This window comes from Schistosoma mansoni (assembly GCF_000237925.1).
Source record: "Schistosoma mansoni, WGS project CABG00000000 data, supercontig 0222, strain Puerto Rico, whole genome shotgun sequence".
Classification (NCBI taxonomy): Eukaryota; Metazoa; Platyhelminthes; class Trematoda; order Strigeidida; family Schistosomatidae; genus Schistosoma; species Schistosoma mansoni.
Window position 1 is genome coordinate 70,349 of NW_017386088.1, and position 19,436 is coordinate 89,784.

Genomic DNA, 19,436 nt, shown 5'->3' on the forward strand with positions numbered 1-19,436 from the left:
GAATCGTGAATTAGTGGCTTAATTCCAAACGAATATTTGTAACCAACACCGAACACAGAAATGTGATCTGAAAAGGGAAATGAAGTAACACGGGAGCTGTCATTACTGAAATCCCGAATAAAGCAACCAAGTTTTTGTGTGGGGTGAGGAGACCATGCGTATTTCTAGCAGACGCTACAACCAAATTTGAAGGACTATAAGCTTCATTTCGAAAGCAACAATAGCCGACGACAATTTGCCAGTTAATTCGGACAACAAGAATGTCACTACAGGTCAATTGCATGAAGTCTAGGAAGCTGAAAAACTAATTGACAGAAACCAGATTCCTACACATTGTGATAATTAGAAGTATTTAAATTATAGCATGAACTAGTAATCCCAGCAATAGCGCAATTCAATCAAGCAGTATTAAATGAGCACGAACGAATGTACTGTATTTGGAATTCAAAATCAAGACAGTAATCAATACAAAGAAATCTTTGGTTCATTCAAACGTCACACATATACAAATCGTTCTTTTTCCTTAGCTTGCCACAGTGAATATATGCGCGTCAGATAAAGTCAATAAGCAGGCAGAAACCGAAGTCAAAATCTGAATAATGAAGGCAGGGAATCTGTTGCAATCGGAGAACAGGCAATGCTTCAAACATGTCATCTACAAAAACAACATTTTAGGACTGTTCATAATATTCCATAGGACTGATAGGAACGAAAATATTATGTTGACAGAACACATAAAAATATACATGAAAATTTGAAAATGTAACACTTGAACTTAATTATATATGTATTGCAGCGAAGGTGAACAATGACTTCGTTTTGGAATCATGTAAAGTTAATCACTAAGAAATTCTTACTCAAGATTATTTGAACTATAGTAATTATGAAGATATCTCTTGATCCATATATGTTTAGTTGGTACTGGTATTTCTACTTTTTCGAGAATACAAGGGAGTCGCTTGAAAGTGAAGGAATGGTAGTCAGACAATTGGAACACCACAGCAATAAGTCAGAAATTTTCTCCATGTAACTGTAACTTCATATATTCACCATAAAAATGTGAGTCTCTCGCTACTGTTCCGTCATCATTATTTAAGGCTCGTCATAACCTTTAATCTAAAATCTTATTCAGAAGTATTTTTTTCACCATTCGAAAAAAATAACTGATGAGTAAACTTTTTTTGTTACGTGAACATCGATTAAAAGACCTTTATATCGACAGTCATTCAGTGAAACCGAAGCAAGGTTACCGAATATCGGCGCGTAAATGGAATGCCTGAATACGCTTACGCGCTCTGGGGAAAAACTGGAGGAATTAAATAACTTTATTAGGAGAAATAAATCGGACAATGTAGACTCACTGGTATTTTACGATCAGGTTGGTAGTCAAATAACTGTCATGTATATCATCTGGTATTTTCAGGATGGGCGTCCCAATTCCATGTTAACAGTTGAACCTCTAGGTAGTTCTGAATCTGAAAGAAGCAGTTACTACGTATTCCTCAAATACCACACTTGCTATGATTTACTCCCTGAAAGCGCTAAACTTGTTGTTCTAGATACAGAACTTAGTGTAAGTGATTCAATGCACAAGTCAACCTAATTTCTTGAATATTCAGATCAAGAAAGCGTTTTATGCACTCATATATAACAATGTTCGAGCTGCTATACTATGGGATTCATCCAAACAGAGCTATACAGGAATTCTTACGATAACTGACTTCATCAAAGTTTTAGTCACTTTATATCCTCCTGACAGTGGGAAAATGGATGAATTTGAAGAAAGTTCCATTTCCAGTTGGAGAGGTTAGTCGGTCTATTATTTGATTCGATCACATTTTGGGGATCTATATGACTTATATGAAATAATAATTGTATCCTATAATCACATTTAGCTGGAAACCTCTAATTCATAGCATCTTAGACTTATGTAATTATTTTGTACAACAAAAGTTTGACCTCTAGAAAAACAATTTCTTTGCTTAATACTCAGTGTTGTACGCGTTTGGAACCATATTTAGCTAGTTTGGTCTATAATAGTGTCGGGTCACACAGACCTCCCTTTAAATAAGCCCTCAAATGCCCTCTCCAAATGCTCTCACATGGACACGCGTATATAGCCTCTGTCAGGGAGGTCCTACTCATTGCCTTCTCGTAGCATTACTGTTGTTTACGAAATTGAGAGGAATAAAAGCAAATGTCCGACACTATAACCCGGTTGGTGGACACGGCGAGTCCACCTAGGGGAGTTGGTAAACCCTGATTCCAAACCATTGGTACACATGGACTCCAGTATCCTGAAGGAACAAATGGTGTATGAACCAATCGTTGGCCGTCAGCTACCATGTGACTGCATCTCCTCACGATGCTTCACTGCCTTGTGGATCAGATCTTCAGGTCAAAGGCTCCAGTTGTGGCCCCCTAAGAAAACCACCTGCCTCAGTTTGGGCACCTTGGCAGTATCACAGCCCTCAAACAAATCGAATGAGATTTGTATGGCGCATATGTATTTGGTGCCCCTTTGTACCAATATTTATGTGTTTAAATAAATAAAGAAATTTGCATAGGAACTCCTGTGTTTACTGTTGAGATGTAAGATCTATATATCGTGATTTAATTGTTCATGAGCCATTCATTTAAGGGATAAAATTGCTTTTTAGAAACGAGTGGACTATAAATTTAGTCAAATAGGGACAGTAACTTCTCATTCTAAGCTACGATCCTACACTTGTTAGTAAAGGAAGCTGCATTCATACAATGGCTCTATAAGGATTAGAAGGTTGTTTGGACGAATTACCAGTTGGTGTTTAGCTTTTCACAAAAATATGTTCCGTAGTCAAACATTACAAATCTCACTCCATTTACTTTAGTTTTCGACGGCATTGCTCTAACACATTTAGCCCGACCCAAATTAATATTAAGAATCCTATAATAGGTAAATAAGTTACATGGATTAATTTGTAATTAATTTTCAGCATAAATTTTGAAATATGAAACGGTCTATCAATATTCATTAAAAAAGCTCGTTTAGCTTTTGCCAACTTACGTCACCTATGGTGAAGACGAGATATCCGTTTATCAATTAAGGAACGAGTATAATGCACAACAGTTCGCTCTCTTGTACTTTACAGCTGCGAAACGTGGTCATTAAGAGTAGAAGATACTCGTAAGTTACTAGTGTTTGACCACAGATGCCTTAGAAATATTGCTCACATCTGCTGGGATCACCGGGTAAGTAATAGTGAGGTTAGACACAGGGTATTAGGGAATGACGGTTAATCAGTTGATGAGGTCATAAACCTTCATCGACTGAGATGGTTGGGCCACGTGTTACGTATGCCTTAACACCGATTACCACGATGCACTATGCTGACTAGTGTAGGGGATGGTTGGGAGAGAGTGAGGGGCGGCCAAACCGAAACGTGGCATCATTCCTTGAAGCCACTAACTTCCAGTCTGAGCCATGTTGGTAGATGTAGACCACTTGGTTGGGGTCCGCGTGACTATTGTAACCAATGGTTGGAGACTCTAGGTGGCATGGCTCAGAATCGATCACAATAGCGCAGGTGTATACACCCTTTATCTTCCTTTAAACCTTGAGATTAAAATCGCTTCATATCTGTCTTTCTTCCTGTACTATATCTTTATATACAACATTTCTTTTATATACTACCACCACTAAATTAACTACTATGAATTCGATGTTCATCTTGTTGTGTTAATGAGGTATGCCAACTTGGACCGATGCATATGTGTGCCTGGTGCTACATTGTAGCTGACTATATATATAAGGTTAAAGTTACCTTTTTTCCTCTGCAAACTTTGAACTATGAAACTCAGTAAATCTTTCTGTCTCATTATTATTTATTTTGATTTAACATTATTTTAAGATATCTCAATCGTGATAAGTTATTATTTTTGTATCAGTAGTATTTGTTTTTTCTGATTAACAATAGTAAACAAATGTTTACCCAGTAGGTACATATATTAATGCCTTTTTCTGCAAAGAAAAGAATATTGTAAACATGCATGGCAACAAAAAATCCAAGATCAATGTTTAGTACACATTTATTTTATTTACAGGTATATTGTTATGAGAATTCTGTTTTCTTTGTACTGTCTATAGTTCAGATTTGTTATGTAGAGTCATGTTCAAAGTAGTGTTTCATTGACTAACGAAAGATACTTTTCAATATCTGTAGGTGAGTATCTAACTTCTTAAAAATAAACTTCACAAGATTAGCTAAATAAAACTTTGATTTCTTTTTCATTCCATCTGTTATATCCCGAGGAGATTTATGAATGGTAACTTTGAGAACTATTTATGGAGCAATATGATATGTATATTTCCTATTGTATAGTTGTTAAGTAACTAAACTATTTGTATTCATGTTCCTCTTATTATAAGCTCCATTTTGACCTATAGATTATTATTATACGATTTGTCATTCCTGAGTTATACCTAGTCTATTAATTACTGTTCCCCCTATTCACAGCTACATTTAGCTAAATCTTGTACAAATGTTATTCTCTATTTTATGGTACGATGTGGTCAGTTTGTTCGGTATATAAACCCAATATGCTTGAAAATAATGATAGATATTGCAGAGGCTGTTATTGGTATTCTGAACTTAACTGACTGGGTTAAGCAGAAAGCAGGACTGATAAGTACTCAAAACTGCTCATACGGCTTTTGTGTATCATTGGGCGATCAATAAATTCACTGCTCTCCAATCGGCGGTCTTATAACTTCATTTATAAAACAGGGCACGCACTCAGTCGATATAACAATCTTAACAACCAGTAATGTTATTGATATTTCACTAATCAAAACATTTTACCAGAATAAAACTAGTTCACCTTGTTACCACTGATAAATCTAACGTATAATCCTCAGTAATTAGATGCATCTTAAAAAAAGCTTACTCGCCTAATCAAGGTTCAATAAAATGCATATATACAGGGGTTACTTAATAACACGAGCTAATTGAAGTTGATCTGACCAGCTGATATATGACAATCATTGGTTTTAGACCCAGCTACCATCGTTTTTGTTCTAGAGCCTAATGCTTGTGAATGACGACAGGTGTCCAGCATCCTGTATGTCCTAAAAACAGATTAATCCTCTATTACTACTGGTCTTATACTTTTCAAGACTCGTTTCATATCGGTAAGGTGTATATTGGAAAACAATGGGTAAAAACATCTACTTTACATGTGAACAGGATTACCGGAATATAAAACAACTTTGAAAAGTATAATGACTGATGACTGTTAAGGTCATCTCGGAATTACAGATTTTTATTTAGACTTTAGTCTGACCCAAAAGAATAATCTGTACTTATTTAGTCATGAGGTGGAGTACTGTCAATGTATGGTTTTTAATAATTCGTTAGATTAGTTATGGTGTGGTGTGGTTTACTTATATCCACATAAGCAGTATATAATGATGGTCAGGCGTTGAATGTATTTCAGTAGAAGATCGATAACAAAACGCAATTGGTACGAAAATGCGTAAACAATAATAATTGAGATGACGGACTGATATTTACGGAAGGAACGTTCAAGATTGAGACAATTGATTGATAGTTTGCAAATTAACTGTTTACTGTATGAATGGTTGTCAGATTTTAGTGAAAGAGTTTGTAATTTTGTGCCCAATTACATTCTACTGTCCCCACTCTTGTTTTTGTTCACTACATTAGTACTAGTACTATTAGTCGACCGTTTCAATTTCTGCATAAAATATAATTGTTACTTACTGTAAAACGTCCACTACAAGTTTGATATTTCATCTTACTTCTATCATTTTTGCACATCTGAACGTTTGTTTTGTCATGTTTTTTTAACGAAAAAGTAGCATACTTATGACTATCTTTTTTATAGAGGCATTATCAAGGCCAATTGAGGTTTGTGCAGTGTTCTTCGCTAGGATATACTATTGTATATTTCAAACTAATGTTAGAAGAAATTATATTGATGGATTTCGCTTATTGCTAACCTACTCCTGGTAGGGTCATGGATACTCACTATTGAGAAGTCTATTACTAGAGGGAAATATATGTCCCATGCCCCCAGGTTTTCATTAGTTATCAAATGAAAGTCAGTGATCCAGACTACAAATTTAGAAAATATGGGTACTCTAACTTGACATCACAAATCATTCTGCCTGGTATAAGATGATCCAGTACAGGGTTCGAGTTTTATAGTATTCAATAATCCCTTTAAAAGTCACAGATATGCGTTATTGTTGACAAATCTCAACTACTTACTTACTTACGCCTGTTACCCCTCGTCGAGGAGCATAGGCCACACACCAGCATTCTTCATCCAACTCTGTCCTGAGCAATCCTTTCCAGTTCTTTCCAGTTAAAATTCATCTTTTTCATATCTGCTTCTATTTCCCGACGTAATGTGTTCTTTGGCCTTCCCCTTTTCCGCTTCCCTTCCGAATTCCAAGTTAGCGCTTGCCTCGTGATGCAGTTTGGTGACTTCCGTAATGTATGAATTACTTTTGATGCCACTTAATCATATTTAGGATCAAACAGAATGATATTTTTTCATTTAGATCGACAGTAACATCACTAACTAATCTTAATCTCTAAACGACTGGAATTAAGTGCCCGAGAGTGATACCTAAGGTTATGTTTTCGGTGCGTGCGGATGAGGAATCCCATACTAGAATGAAACACCGATTCAGTCTTTCCGTCTGTGATTTAAATTTTGCAAAAATCCTACAATCTCCAAAACAACGCCACTCTGATAACAAATGTATAACTTAAATTATAAAGATCATAAGCAATGAAACTTTGATTTTACCGAATGCCCTGGTACGGCCGAGAGTGAGGAAAATCAGCTCTCCCTCTCCAAATCCTCTCACATGGCCAGACGAATATATAGCCTCTGTCAAGGAAGTCCTACTCACTGGCGGGGGTGTTGTTTACGAAATTGAGATGACAAAAAGTGAATGTCCGGAGCTTTAACCGGGTTGGTGGACACGGAAAGTTCACCTGGAGGAGTTGGAAAACCCTGATTCCAAACCAATGGTGCACATGGACTCCAGTATCCTGAAGGAACAAATGGTGTATGAACCAATCGTTGGTCACCGGCTACCATGTGACTGCATCTCCTTACGATACTCCACTGCCTTGTGGACCATACCTTTAGGTCAAAGGCTCCAGTTGTGGCCCCCTAAGACAACCACCTGCTTCAGTCTGGGCACCTTGGCAGTATCACAGCCCTCAAACAAATCAAATGAGATTTGTGAGGCGCATATTTATCTGGTGCTTCCTTGTACTAATATTTATGTGTTTAAATAAATAAATATATAAATTATTTGAACAATTAAATATTGATACAAAGGGGCACCGAATACATATACGCCACACAAGTCACTGGATTTGTGTATGAGCTGTGATACTGCACGGGTGCTCAGACCGAATCATTTAAATTTAAGTATTTTCGATATTCAAGGCAGTGGAGCATCGTGAGGAGATGCAGTCCCATGGTAGCCAGTGACCAACGATTGATTCATACACCATTTGTTCCTTCAGGATACTGAAGTCCATGTGCACCATTGGTTTGGAATCAGGGTTTTCCAACTCCCCTAGGTAGATTCATCGTGTCGACCAACCTGGTTAAAGCGCCGGACATTTGCTTTTCGTCCTCTCAATTTCGTAAACAACAGTAATGCTACGAGAAGGCAATGAGTAGGACTTCCCTGACAGAGGCTATATATTCGTCTGGCCATATGAGAGGATTTGGAGAGGGAGAGCGGACTCTCCCCACTCTCGACCGTTCCAGGGCATTTGGGGGCTAATTCTATTATCATACAGATTGATATTTCGGCTAGGAAATTTCAAATGATTAATGAGAAAACAATATTTGATATTTATTAATAGATTAATTCAATTATGTATTACTCGATTTGTTTGTGAAAATGACTTATACCAATCATATGATTCCTTGCGAGCATTGTTCATTTATTTTCTTATTCGAAATAAATAACCATTTCAGTTTATGAAAATACAATCATCTACTCAACAATATCATAATATTGTTGATGAAATAAAATCTAGATGAAATGAAATCTTAATTTGATTGTATTGTTGATTAAGATCATGAATCGATCGATGTTGGACCATCATTGAAAGCCTGATAGCACTGGACGGCCGTGTAGTCCTAATATGGGACTCCTCGGCAGTGCGCATTCACAATTCCGTAGATGGGATTGCAACTCAGAACCTCCGGTCTCGCACGCGAATGCCTAACCTCTAGACCACTGAGCCGACATCAAACGGTGTTAATGTCTAACTTCAACCAATCCACAAAATTGCGCGACCATCTTCCATTGTGTGAGGTAGATACCTGTCTCAACATGATACGGATTAGCTCCTCTGGTCAAGACTTTTCACTAGAACCCCGAGAATTTCCTCATGAAGCTAGTTACTAGTGATGATATTTCATGATGGTTATGCTTCATATCAAATTTTGAGTAAAGTTGAAAATATAGTCTTTTCAATCTTTACTTTGAAATCTTAGGCTATCGAACTCTCTACATTATCTGAAAGTTTTAGGTTTAATCCAATGTGTCAAATAAATGCTTAAAAAAAATAAAATAAAATAACTTTACAATACCACCACCATCTTATCTCAATATATAGTGTACGCAGTGTCAAGCCACCGTAGACTAGTGGAAACATTGTAACTTGATCGATAGCATTCAATCAGCACTAAGAAGGACTTGACACGCATGACATTGATCACCATTCAGTGATCAATCAATTGTGATAACTTGTGCTAACGACATGAAGTGATATAATTTAGTAGTTATATATAACCAGTTGATTGCAACCATGTTAAACTAACTAATCTACATTGATTAATGATAGAATAATTGTAGTGGAAACAATGATAAGCTAAAATAGTAAAACATCATTATTATGGAAATATATCTAGGAAGTGTCAGTATGTATATCATATGACTGACGATCAGATGATTTTTCAATAAAGAGATGGTAATAATCTATTTTTTAATATTAAACTAGTCAAAATAGGGTTGAAAATGTTTTCCTTTTCTTTTTTAAATGAAAAACTACAGGTATCTTGTCAAATTAAAGGATACAGAGTCTGGCTGATTTTGTTTTTGTTTGTTTGTTTTGTAGTCTTTCTTAACTACATAAATGAAAATAGAATTATTTATAGTTTTCATTATATTTACGTTTAGTTAATATTAGCTAGTATTTTTAAGAGTGCCCTTAAATGTCCTGGTACGGTTGAGGGTGGGGAGGGCCTTCCCTCTCTCTCTCTCGAAATGCTCTCACACAGCCATGCATATACAGCCTCTGCCAGGGAAGTCCTACTCACTGCCTTCTCTCAGCACAGGGGTGTTGCTTACGAAAGTGAGAGGACGAAAAGAGAATGGCCGGCGCTTTAACCGAGTTGGTGAACACGGCGAGTCCACCTAGGGGAGTTGAGAAACCCTGATTCCAAACCAATGGTGCACATGGGCTGGCTCCAGTATCCTGAGGGAACAAATGGTGTATGAATCAATCGTTGGTCACCGGCTACCATGGAACTGCATCTCCTCACGATGCTCCACTGCCTTGTGGATCAGATCTTTAGGTCAAAGGCTCTGGGTGTGGACCCTTAAGAAAACCACCTGTTTCGGTTTGGGCACCTTGGCAGTATCACAGCCCTCACACAAGTCAAATAAGATTTGTGTGGCGCATATATATCTGGTGCCCCTTTGTACCGATATTTATGTGTTTAAATAAATAAATAAAATTTTCAAGAGTAGAAAAATAAATTTCTAACACATTCACTCATATAGCTTACTACATTAGAGTAACAGAACTGAGAAATACTTACTTACTTACGTCTGTTACACCCAATGGAGCATAGGCCGCCGACCGGCTTTCTCCAACCAAATCTGTCCTGGGAGAACTGAGAAATAAGTACCAATTATTCTAGAAATTTATATCTATTAATACATATTCATCATTGTTATAAGTTGTTCAATTGCCGTTCTGCTCAATAAATTCACAACATGAATACGTCGTTTTTCAAAATTTCACTATATATCAAACTGATTATCTCCTTCAATATATTACTTGTTTACCTCTACACACTTACTCCACTTCCGTTTCCATCGCTCTAAAATATCCCTGTAAGCTTGTAGAACTCAATATCTCTGATCAACATACCGTTTCCTGACTCCAAATGTATTAGTAGAACCGTATTAACAAATAGTATTTCTCTTAACTCAATTCAAGGGCATTTATCTTAACACATAATCGACGATCGTGAATTATAAAATACTTCACAAGTTTGAAGCCTTTAGTAACACGCAGATTGATCGCCGTTTCACTCATGAAGCATCTTTCCACTGCTTATGATACTAAAACGATTGATTCATCTGAAAGAATTATTTATTTTAAACGTGTTACCTCCATAAATAACACATAGTACCTTGCTATTTTCTTCTGGGTAATTTGCCCAAATTTCTCTCAGTTTACTGATTTACTAAACAGACCATGTATATTCCTTGTTATATTCAAAGTTTGGCTATGATATCTGTGTTGCCAAGTTGTTTTCTGTAAACTATTCAACCTTTCAGGCTAATAATTAGAAACATTAGTAATACTTCCCTAAGATAGCTAATATTATCCTTAATTATTTGATAGGTATATGACAAAAAGCTAATTAATAAGCGTCAAGCTCAAGTGATTTACCTCTCAAGCTTATATTACTTATTGAAATAATATATTTAACAAACCCAGTGTATGTAGGCAGTCAGTCAGTCACAAGTAGAACTTCGTACGTACGTACATCAGTTCAAGTTGCCTTACCACATTAACACAGAGATGCAGTTTTCGATTCAGATCCCATAGTGGTAGAAGTAGTAAGAGTGCAAGCAGTAGTCGGAAGATGTTATTCAAGGAGTATCATTCAGTGAAATAAATTTGAAAACAGAAAAAAGATAGAAATATGAAGAATTCAGAAGATTAGAATTTGGTAGGACACAAAGAGTGGATGCACCTACGCCATTGCAAACGATTTTGAGCCATGTCATTCAGGGTCTCTAACCCTTGGTTTTTATTATCTCGCGGATCCCAACCAGGCAGTCTACACCTATCAACATGGCTCAGTCCACTTGTCAGTGACTTCATGAATTTGTGCCACGTTTTGGTCTGGCCACCCGTAGCTTTCTTCCAAACTACTCCTACACCATAAAACATCGCGCATCTGGGCAGTCGGTGGTTGGGCATACGTAACACGTGTCCCAGCCATCTCAACTGATGAAGTTTCACTACTTTATTAATCGATTTGCCATCCTTACCTAGTACCCATTTCCTAACAACTGTATCACTTACCCGGTGTTCTCAGGATATACGAGCAATGCTTCGACGACACCTATGATCGAATACTAGCAGCCCTACGAATATCCTCTACTCTACAGTGTATGTACATACCTTGTAAATCCTTTCCCCTGGGACAGAAACAAAAAAAATACAAAACTTCTATACAACACTGAATTCGAACTGTTTTTCTTTTCTAAAAAAACATTAATATTGCATAGAAAAAACAATAGAGTAATAACAAGTTCCTAAAATATGAAAAAAGAAAACAAAAACATTATGACAAATGGTAACGAATTCCTTTCATCATTCTATTTATTCTGCATACTTCCACTTAGATACAATGATTTGTTTCAATCAATTCAATGCTTAACAAATGTTTTTTTTTGAATGGAACATACAATTTGTAAAGCATGTAATTGACTTATATAGGTCAATAAAGATTAGTGAAACATTTACAGTATGAAATGTGATCTACTTCATCCCTCATTAAGTGCTGTTGTTGTTCTTGTTGTTGTTGTCGTCCTACAACGTTGTATTACTGTCATATGTCATCATTTTGTTTTACAACAATAATATAATTAATGGAAATAACAATTCTGTTGACATGTGATGATTATCTTTTAGAAAAAAAACAAACATTTATGTGTAATGCTTATTAACTAGAGTCATATAATCACAATATCGTTTCTTTACTTACTTACGCCTATTACTCCTAGAGGAGAAGCATAGGCCGCCCACTAGAATTCTCCATCCAACCTTATCCTTAGCAATCCTTTCCAGTTAACAATCATCCTTTTCATATCTGCTTCTATTTCCCTGCATAACATGTTTTTCGGCCTTCCACTTTTCCGCTTCCCTTCAGGATTCCAAGTTGGAGATCGCCTCGTGATGCAGTTTAGTGATTTCTGAAATGTATGTCCTATCCACTTCCAACGTCTTTTCCTAATTTCCTCTTCAGCTGGAAGTTGGTTTGTCCTCTCATTCAGTAGGTTGTTAGTGATGGTGTCCGGTCAGTGAATGTTGAGTATTTTGCGTAGACAACTGTTTATAAATACTTGTACCTTCTTAATGATGGATGTAGTAGTTCTCCACATTTCAGCTCCATACAGTAGAACTGTCTTAACGTTCGTATTGAAGATTGTGACTTTGATATTGGTTGATAGTTGTTTTGAGTTCCATATGTTCTTCAATTGTAGGAATGCTGTCCTTGCTTTGTCAATCCTGGCCTTTACATCTGCATCAAATCTTCCTTGTTCACTAATGATGCTTCCCATGTACGTGAATGTTTCCACATCTTCCAGAATTTCGCCATCAAGTGTAATGGGTTCGGTGTTCTCCGTGTTGTATTTGAGGATCTTGGTTTTTCCCCTATGTATATTGAAGCCTACTGGAACAGAGGCTTCTGCTACACTAGCTGTCTTAAGCTTCATTTGTTGATGTGTATGAGACAGAAGGGCTAGGTCATCTCTGAAGTTCAAATCGTCTATTTGATTCCGAGATATCCATTGTATTCCGTGCTTCCTCTCAGATATCGATGTCTTCATAATCCAGTCAATCACCAGAAGAAAGAGGAAGGGGGAAGAGTAGACAGCCTTATCTGACTAATTACTTCTGAGTTGCCTATTTGAATTTTGTAGAAAGTAAATTAAACACTGGGCGACGAATTATTCTTAATAAAGGGGGTTTTGGCAATTGTAGAATTGTAATGGTTTTAATCATGAACGAATCTTTGCTAGACCGCTATTAGAAAAACTGGACGGCTGTTTTCCGGGAATCGAACCCAAGACCTGTCTCACTTGCGGATGCATAATCTTTAAACCAATGAGCCAGAATTCGATGGTTACTGACTATTCAATATATTGGCACCTAAAATAACATAGAGATGAACAAAATACTTGGTGGTTGAAGATGACTGACAGAAATCCTTGATCGAACTAGGTTTCGTATTAGTTTATACTCATCAGCAAGACGTGCATGCAATCTTAAGAGAGCTGATAGTTCATGATGAATTTTTACCTAGTCGACCAAATTCTATCTCCAACCACTTAACATCTCAACATAGTGTATGCGATTTTGATCCATTTTAGACTAGTGGCTAAACTGAAACTTGATTAATAGGATTCAATCAACACTAACAACTAGGATAACATAACATTACTTACTATTCATGGATTAATCAACATAAATGAATTAGATGTCCATTTCCAAAGACAAATTACAGGATTTTTTTCATTATTATTGTTGTTAATAACAGGATTATAGTATATGGTCGCGTTCCATTAATCCTAGCCCTATATTCTTGATTAATTGGTTTTTGTAGAAATCCTGAGTCAATTGAAGCTAGACCACCATGGAAAAACCTGGAAGCACTGGACAGCAGTTTCGTCCTATTATGGGACTCCTCAGCAGTGCGCATCCACGATCCCGTACTCGCGAAATTCGAACTCAGGACCTACCAGTCTCGCGCTTCCAGGTTTTCGATGGTGGTCTAGCTTCAATTGACTCATGATTTCAACTATGAAAATACTAAATTCTCCACAAAACCCCTTCTGATATATTGGTTTTTGTTTTAACTTGATGGAACTGTCTTTTTTTACTACGATATTTCATTCTGTCTTTGGAACCTATTTACTTTATGTAGAAAAAAACACAGACTATGAGATGAATTTAAGTGGGAACAAAACTCCAACCGAAAAACTTTTGATTAATTGGATAATTTCGTTTACTTCTTCTCAAATGAATTTCATAACTAAAAATATATACAACCTAACTATGTTCCATTGCCAGATTAGTGGGTTTTTTCTAGTATAGGACTCATCAGAAACTAAACGTATGATCTTCAAAAATTGAGTTATTTTTAAATCACAAAGTTGTATTTCTGTTTACTAATTCAACGATTTAGTTAAAGTTATTTAATGGTGTGAATGACTTTGATATTGATCCATCTCTGCAAATCTCATATCCTTAGATTTTCTTTGTAGTTTGGTAAGTATCCTCCTACAAGAGGTCAATTGTGATCCGAGAGACTCAGTAACAATGTCTCAAACTATGAAACTAGATGACGCGGTTTCTAATGGTACAGAGGGAACCAATGACCTCAAGAATAAAGTTACACTTGGTTGATGAGTTCTGGACAACACATAAATTGAATCGAATGTTTCTTAACGACTACCTCCAATCACCTAACATAGCAAATATTCTCATTAACAGTGATTTGATTAATTAAATGCGATAAACTTTCCCAGTTAAAATTAATTTTGTTTTCATAATCAGTGAACTTATTGCATGTTTACCAAAAGTTTTGTTATATCAGTTTTTTATCTAAGTGAGATCCACTGGGTTCCTGATAGTTGTTAATATAGGTTTTAGGTTATACGCAGTAATTTTAAAGATTATGTAAGTTATCATACTTACAGTCTATGTGTTTGTACTATTTAATAAGCATTCATATGAATTATAAGCGGTGATGGATAGTAGCTAGCAGTGGAATTCAAACGTGTGTTTCACCCTATTCGGGAATCGTCAGCTGAATGTACCTGCATCTCAGAGTTGGTGTTCACTCTAGGACTCGAACTCAGTAACTTTCGCTTCAAACGCCTTCGCGTTATCCACTTAGCTACTGAGTCCTGATGGTGACTTGCTTGTGCAATGGGGTGAAGTTTAAATTCACTCAGTATTACTTGTTTGAATCTTCCCATTGATGTTTAGGACTGCAACTGGTCAGTCTCTTATTGGCATATGTGCATACTAAGCGTATTGCCTCGATATACCTTAATTCACAAGCATGGTAAGCAAAGATGGATAGTGGCTAGCAGTGGAATCCAGTTTGACGCGCGTTTCGTCCTATTTGGGACTTGTCAGATGGATGTACCTGCATCTCAGAGTTGATGTTCACTCTGGGTTACGAACCCAGTACCTTTCGCTTCAAACGCCATCGCGTTATCCACTCGGCCACTGAGTCCTGATAGCCACTTGCTTGTGCAATCATAAACTAGAATGAAACGTGTAACCACTTCTTTTTGTTTATCATTTGTTCTTTATTAGATTTCAGTCTTTGAATGAAACTATCTTCAGACTCTATAAATGACTCTTCAAAATACCTAATTGAGTATTTATTCTATTTTGACGTTACTTTAATCGAAAGTTAGTCAACATGTATCTGATGTATTTTAGTTTGATTAGTTATAATTAAGTCAAACCATTTTGGTCATTCTATAAAGTTTACATCAATTTTTGATTGCGTTGTAACTGGCGTTCCTGATACTGACTGAATTTGTTTTCATTATGTCCAGTAATACGATAAATGACTCGGTAGCATGATTTATTTTAGTGTTTAAATAGTTCGAGGCAATCGACAGGAAGTTCTGATTTCAGATTTTACTTACTGACTTACTTACGCCTGTTACTCCCAATGGAGCATAGGCCGCCGACCAGGATTTCAGATTTAGTGTTGGTTTACATTCTTCAGAAGGATATTTCTACCACATCAATATGATCTCCATGTTGTAAATTTTTCTTTCTGATATTTTACTTCCAATCACTCTTATTACTCATCTAATTGCTATATAGTTAATTAGGCTGACTGAGAAACACTTCATAAATGAATGGGATCAATTGATGAACTAATCAATGGTCTGAAGCTGTCAGTTTGACTTAAGAAAATAAATAGTTAGAAATGAGGTGTGTTCTGTTCAAAAATCATGTGATGCTGGCATTTGATTTATTTATTATTATTTCTTTAAACACATAAATATTAGTTCAAAGGGGCACCAGATATATATGTGCCACACAAATCTCATTTGATTTGTGTGAGGGCTGTGATACTGCCCAGATGCCCAAACTGAAGCAGGTGGTTTTCTTAGGGGACCACATCCAGAGCCTTTGACCTAAAGATCTGATCCACAAGGCAGTGGAGCATCGTGAGGAGATGCAGTTCCATGGTAGCCGGTGACCAACGATTGATTCATACACCATTTGTTCCCTCAGGATACTGGAGCCAGCCCATGTGCACCATTGGTTTGGAATGAGGGTTTTTCAGCTTCCCTCCGTGTCCACCATCTGATTACTGTCAAACTATTGAAAACCTATTTAGTTCTCAACTTGAGTTTATTCTAGAGATTAAATTTTTGATTATCTATGGTCTATTGAATAAATCCATGGACTGGACTATAAACTTTTGTAGTGTAAATGTTTAGAAAATAAACTGAAGAAATTCATGAAATTTTCACAGCCATTTATGGTGAAAATATTCTGAAGTAACAAGACGTTTTCAAAATCCATCAAAGGTTTAGTTGAATGCCATGAGAGATTGTAAGGGTGTTAGAAAGTCAAGACAATTGTCAGTCATATGTGTTTGTAAAGGCATACTACTTTGGTTTTTTGCATTTTTTAGACAACCGATTAACTGTCTAGTTGATCACTAATGAATGTAGGTTAGAAAAAAAATATGTAGACACGATCTTAGGACAACCTGGAACCATGAAATATATTCTAAAGAGTTTTTCTTTATATGGATGTTTAGAACAATGACAACAGGACAATTATATTGTGACGAACCGAGAGTACTTTGTAAACCAGATAAGAGAGGTGACATGCCGTAAATTTTGTAAAATAAACCAAGTTTTCTTTAGACCAGACTCCATATGGTATAAGAATTAGTTAGCACTGAGTCGTTTTTGTAAATAATTCTTACTATTTACTACTTATCCACTCCAATATAAGTAGCTTCTTTATTATAGACAAGAAAGGATCTTACGTTATTCGAGTTTCAGTTATTAGTTATATTGCTGCTGTTGTTGTTGTTTTATTAATTACTGACAACAATAATTCAATTTGATTCATTTCTATCTGAAGTTTGTACTGATGATTTCGTTCAGAAGAACTATGGAAAGCTCCACGACTAAACCATCCACCTCAGAGAACAAAACTCTATCAAAATTCACCTTATCTAATTGATAGTTGAAATCATGAGTCAATTGAAGCTAGACCACAATGGAAAACCTGGAAGCACTGGACGGCCGTTTCGTCCTATTATGGGACTCCTCAGTAGTACGCATCCACGATCCCGCCTTGCGAGCGAGATTCGAACACAGGACCTACCAGTCTCGCGCCAGAGCACTTAACCGACAGACCACTGAGCCGGCATCCAACGGTGTTATTGTCTAACTTCAACCACTCCACGAAGCTTGAGCAACCGTTCACCAATTGTCTTCAGTGAGTTGTTATCTCACAACAGACTTGGTTGAACTCTACTAGTCACTGCTTCCCACTAGAACTCCAGGACATGTATCTTGAAGTCAGTCACTAGTGAGCATATGATTATAATCAGAAGGGGTTTTGTGGAGATTTCAGTATTTTCATAGTTGAAATCATGGGTCAATTGAAGCTAGACCACCATGGAAAATCTGCAAGCATCGGACGGCCGTTTCGTCCTATTATGGGACTCCTTAGCAGTGCTCACTGGTCTATCGGTTAAGTGCTCTGTCTCGAGACTGGTAGGTCTTGGGTTCGAATATCGCGAGGCAAGGTCGTGGATGCGCACTGCTGAGGAGTCCCATAATAGGACGAAACGGGTGTCCAGTGCTTCCAGGTTTTCCATGGTGGTCTAGCTTCAATTGACTCATGATTTCAACTGTATAGTATAAGTAATAAAGAGTGATACATATTTTTTTGAGTAAATCCATTTCATTCCATTACAATTATGAGTGATTAGAATTAATGTTAACCTGTTAAGAGGTCAAAGTCATCTATAACTCAATAAATTAAAAAGGTTACCTAATAGTGTTTTACAAGTATATGTAAGACCCATATACATACACATATATAGATTTTGATACAAATTTTTAATCCTGACGTTGGTAATGTTAACTGGATTATATGATGAGATAATAATTTATGAACGACCTTTGAGAGACACTTAAGTGACCTTGATAATGTCCACCTACTTACTAGGGCTAAATGAGAGTTATAAAGTAATGTGAAGAATAAAGATTATGACTTGAAGTTGATGGTTAAGGTTAAGAATTAGATTTATGGTTTTCATCACGAACTAACATCGACTAAATTGCCAAAACGCTATTTAGATAATTGAATGAATGAATTTTGCGCCAAAAATCCAAGACCTGTTATCTTAAATCTGATTGGTCCGTCCATAAATTATAGTCTCGTCGATTATCTATTTTAGAATCTATACATCAATAAAACTATGTTTTTAGACTGTTGTAACATGCTGTACACAAACTTTGTAACTTTAATTATGAGTAGTTAAAATGTGCGATAATGCCCAAGCCATGCAATCCTCACTTAATCAGTAAGCAATCAGTGTCCACAGATACGGTATGTGCTTTGCACTCTCCAAGTGCAAAGTACTCCTACAAGACTGGCAGGATTCTAATCCTGTACTCACCATCCAGGGTGAGTACAGGATTAGATTTGAACCCAGGACCTATCAGTCTTACGCGCGAGCGCTTAACCACTAGACTACTGATCTCGCGAGGCGGGATCGTGGATGAAAACTGCTGGGGAGTCCCACGACGGGACGAAACGGCCTCCAGTGCTTCTAGGCGTTCCATGATGGTCTAGCTTCAATTGATTCATGATTTCAACCATAAAACTATTCTTTTTGTTATGAAGCTAAATTTTCATTGATATTTTTATGATATGATTTGTACAAATTGTGTAAATATTACCATAAGTGACAAAAAAACGGGATCATTTCGTTAAATCTTATTTTGTTTTAAAAGTTTAATGGGAATTTTTTAACCATTTGAATCTGATACTAGAACGAAATGAAAATGTAGGTAGTGTAGGAAGCAATTTCGTACAGGTGCAACTCTAGACTGTCGGGCACAGAGTCTTGGTTTGGCTAAAGTGAGAACCAATAAGCTATTTGGCTTAATAAACTTTATCTATTTCTAAAAACGTAAATTAACAACTCGGTATTGTTTGTCTGAGTCCTGATGGCCACTTGCTTGTGCGATGGGGTGAAGTTTAAATTTATTTAGTATTGTTTGTTTGAATCCTCCCATTCGGTGGTTTTATAGTCTCGTATATGCATATAAATATTACTATATA

At 36.5% G+C, this 19,436-nt stretch overlaps 1 protein-coding gene and 1 non-coding gene across 2 annotated transcripts in view; one reads left to right on the top strand and one right to left on the bottom strand.

The window, feature by feature from the left end:
* Positions 1 to 1,258: 1,258 nt before the first annotated feature.
* The window catches only part of Smp_212370 (AMP-activated protein kinase, gamma regulatory subunit, putative), a gene marked incomplete at its 3' end in the record, with an annotated part of 36,655 nt that continues 18,477 nt past the window's right edge, over positions 1,259 to 19,436 (top strand). The window contains exons 1-3 of the mRNA XM_018792076.1: positions 1,259 to 1,378; positions 1,424 to 1,573; positions 1,620 to 1,805. Of these exons, the coding sequence (XP_018647265.1) occupies positions 1,268 to 1,378; positions 1,424 to 1,573; positions 1,620 to 1,805 (447 nt within the window). The 5' untranslated portion in view covers positions 1,259 to 1,267. The remainder of the gene's footprint in view (positions 1,379 to 1,423; positions 1,574 to 1,619; positions 1,806 to 19,436) is intronic.
* Smp_tRNA_00382_Gln_TTG.1.1 lies at positions 15,255 to 15,321 on the bottom strand. Its single transcript has one exon. It is a non-coding gene (tRNA).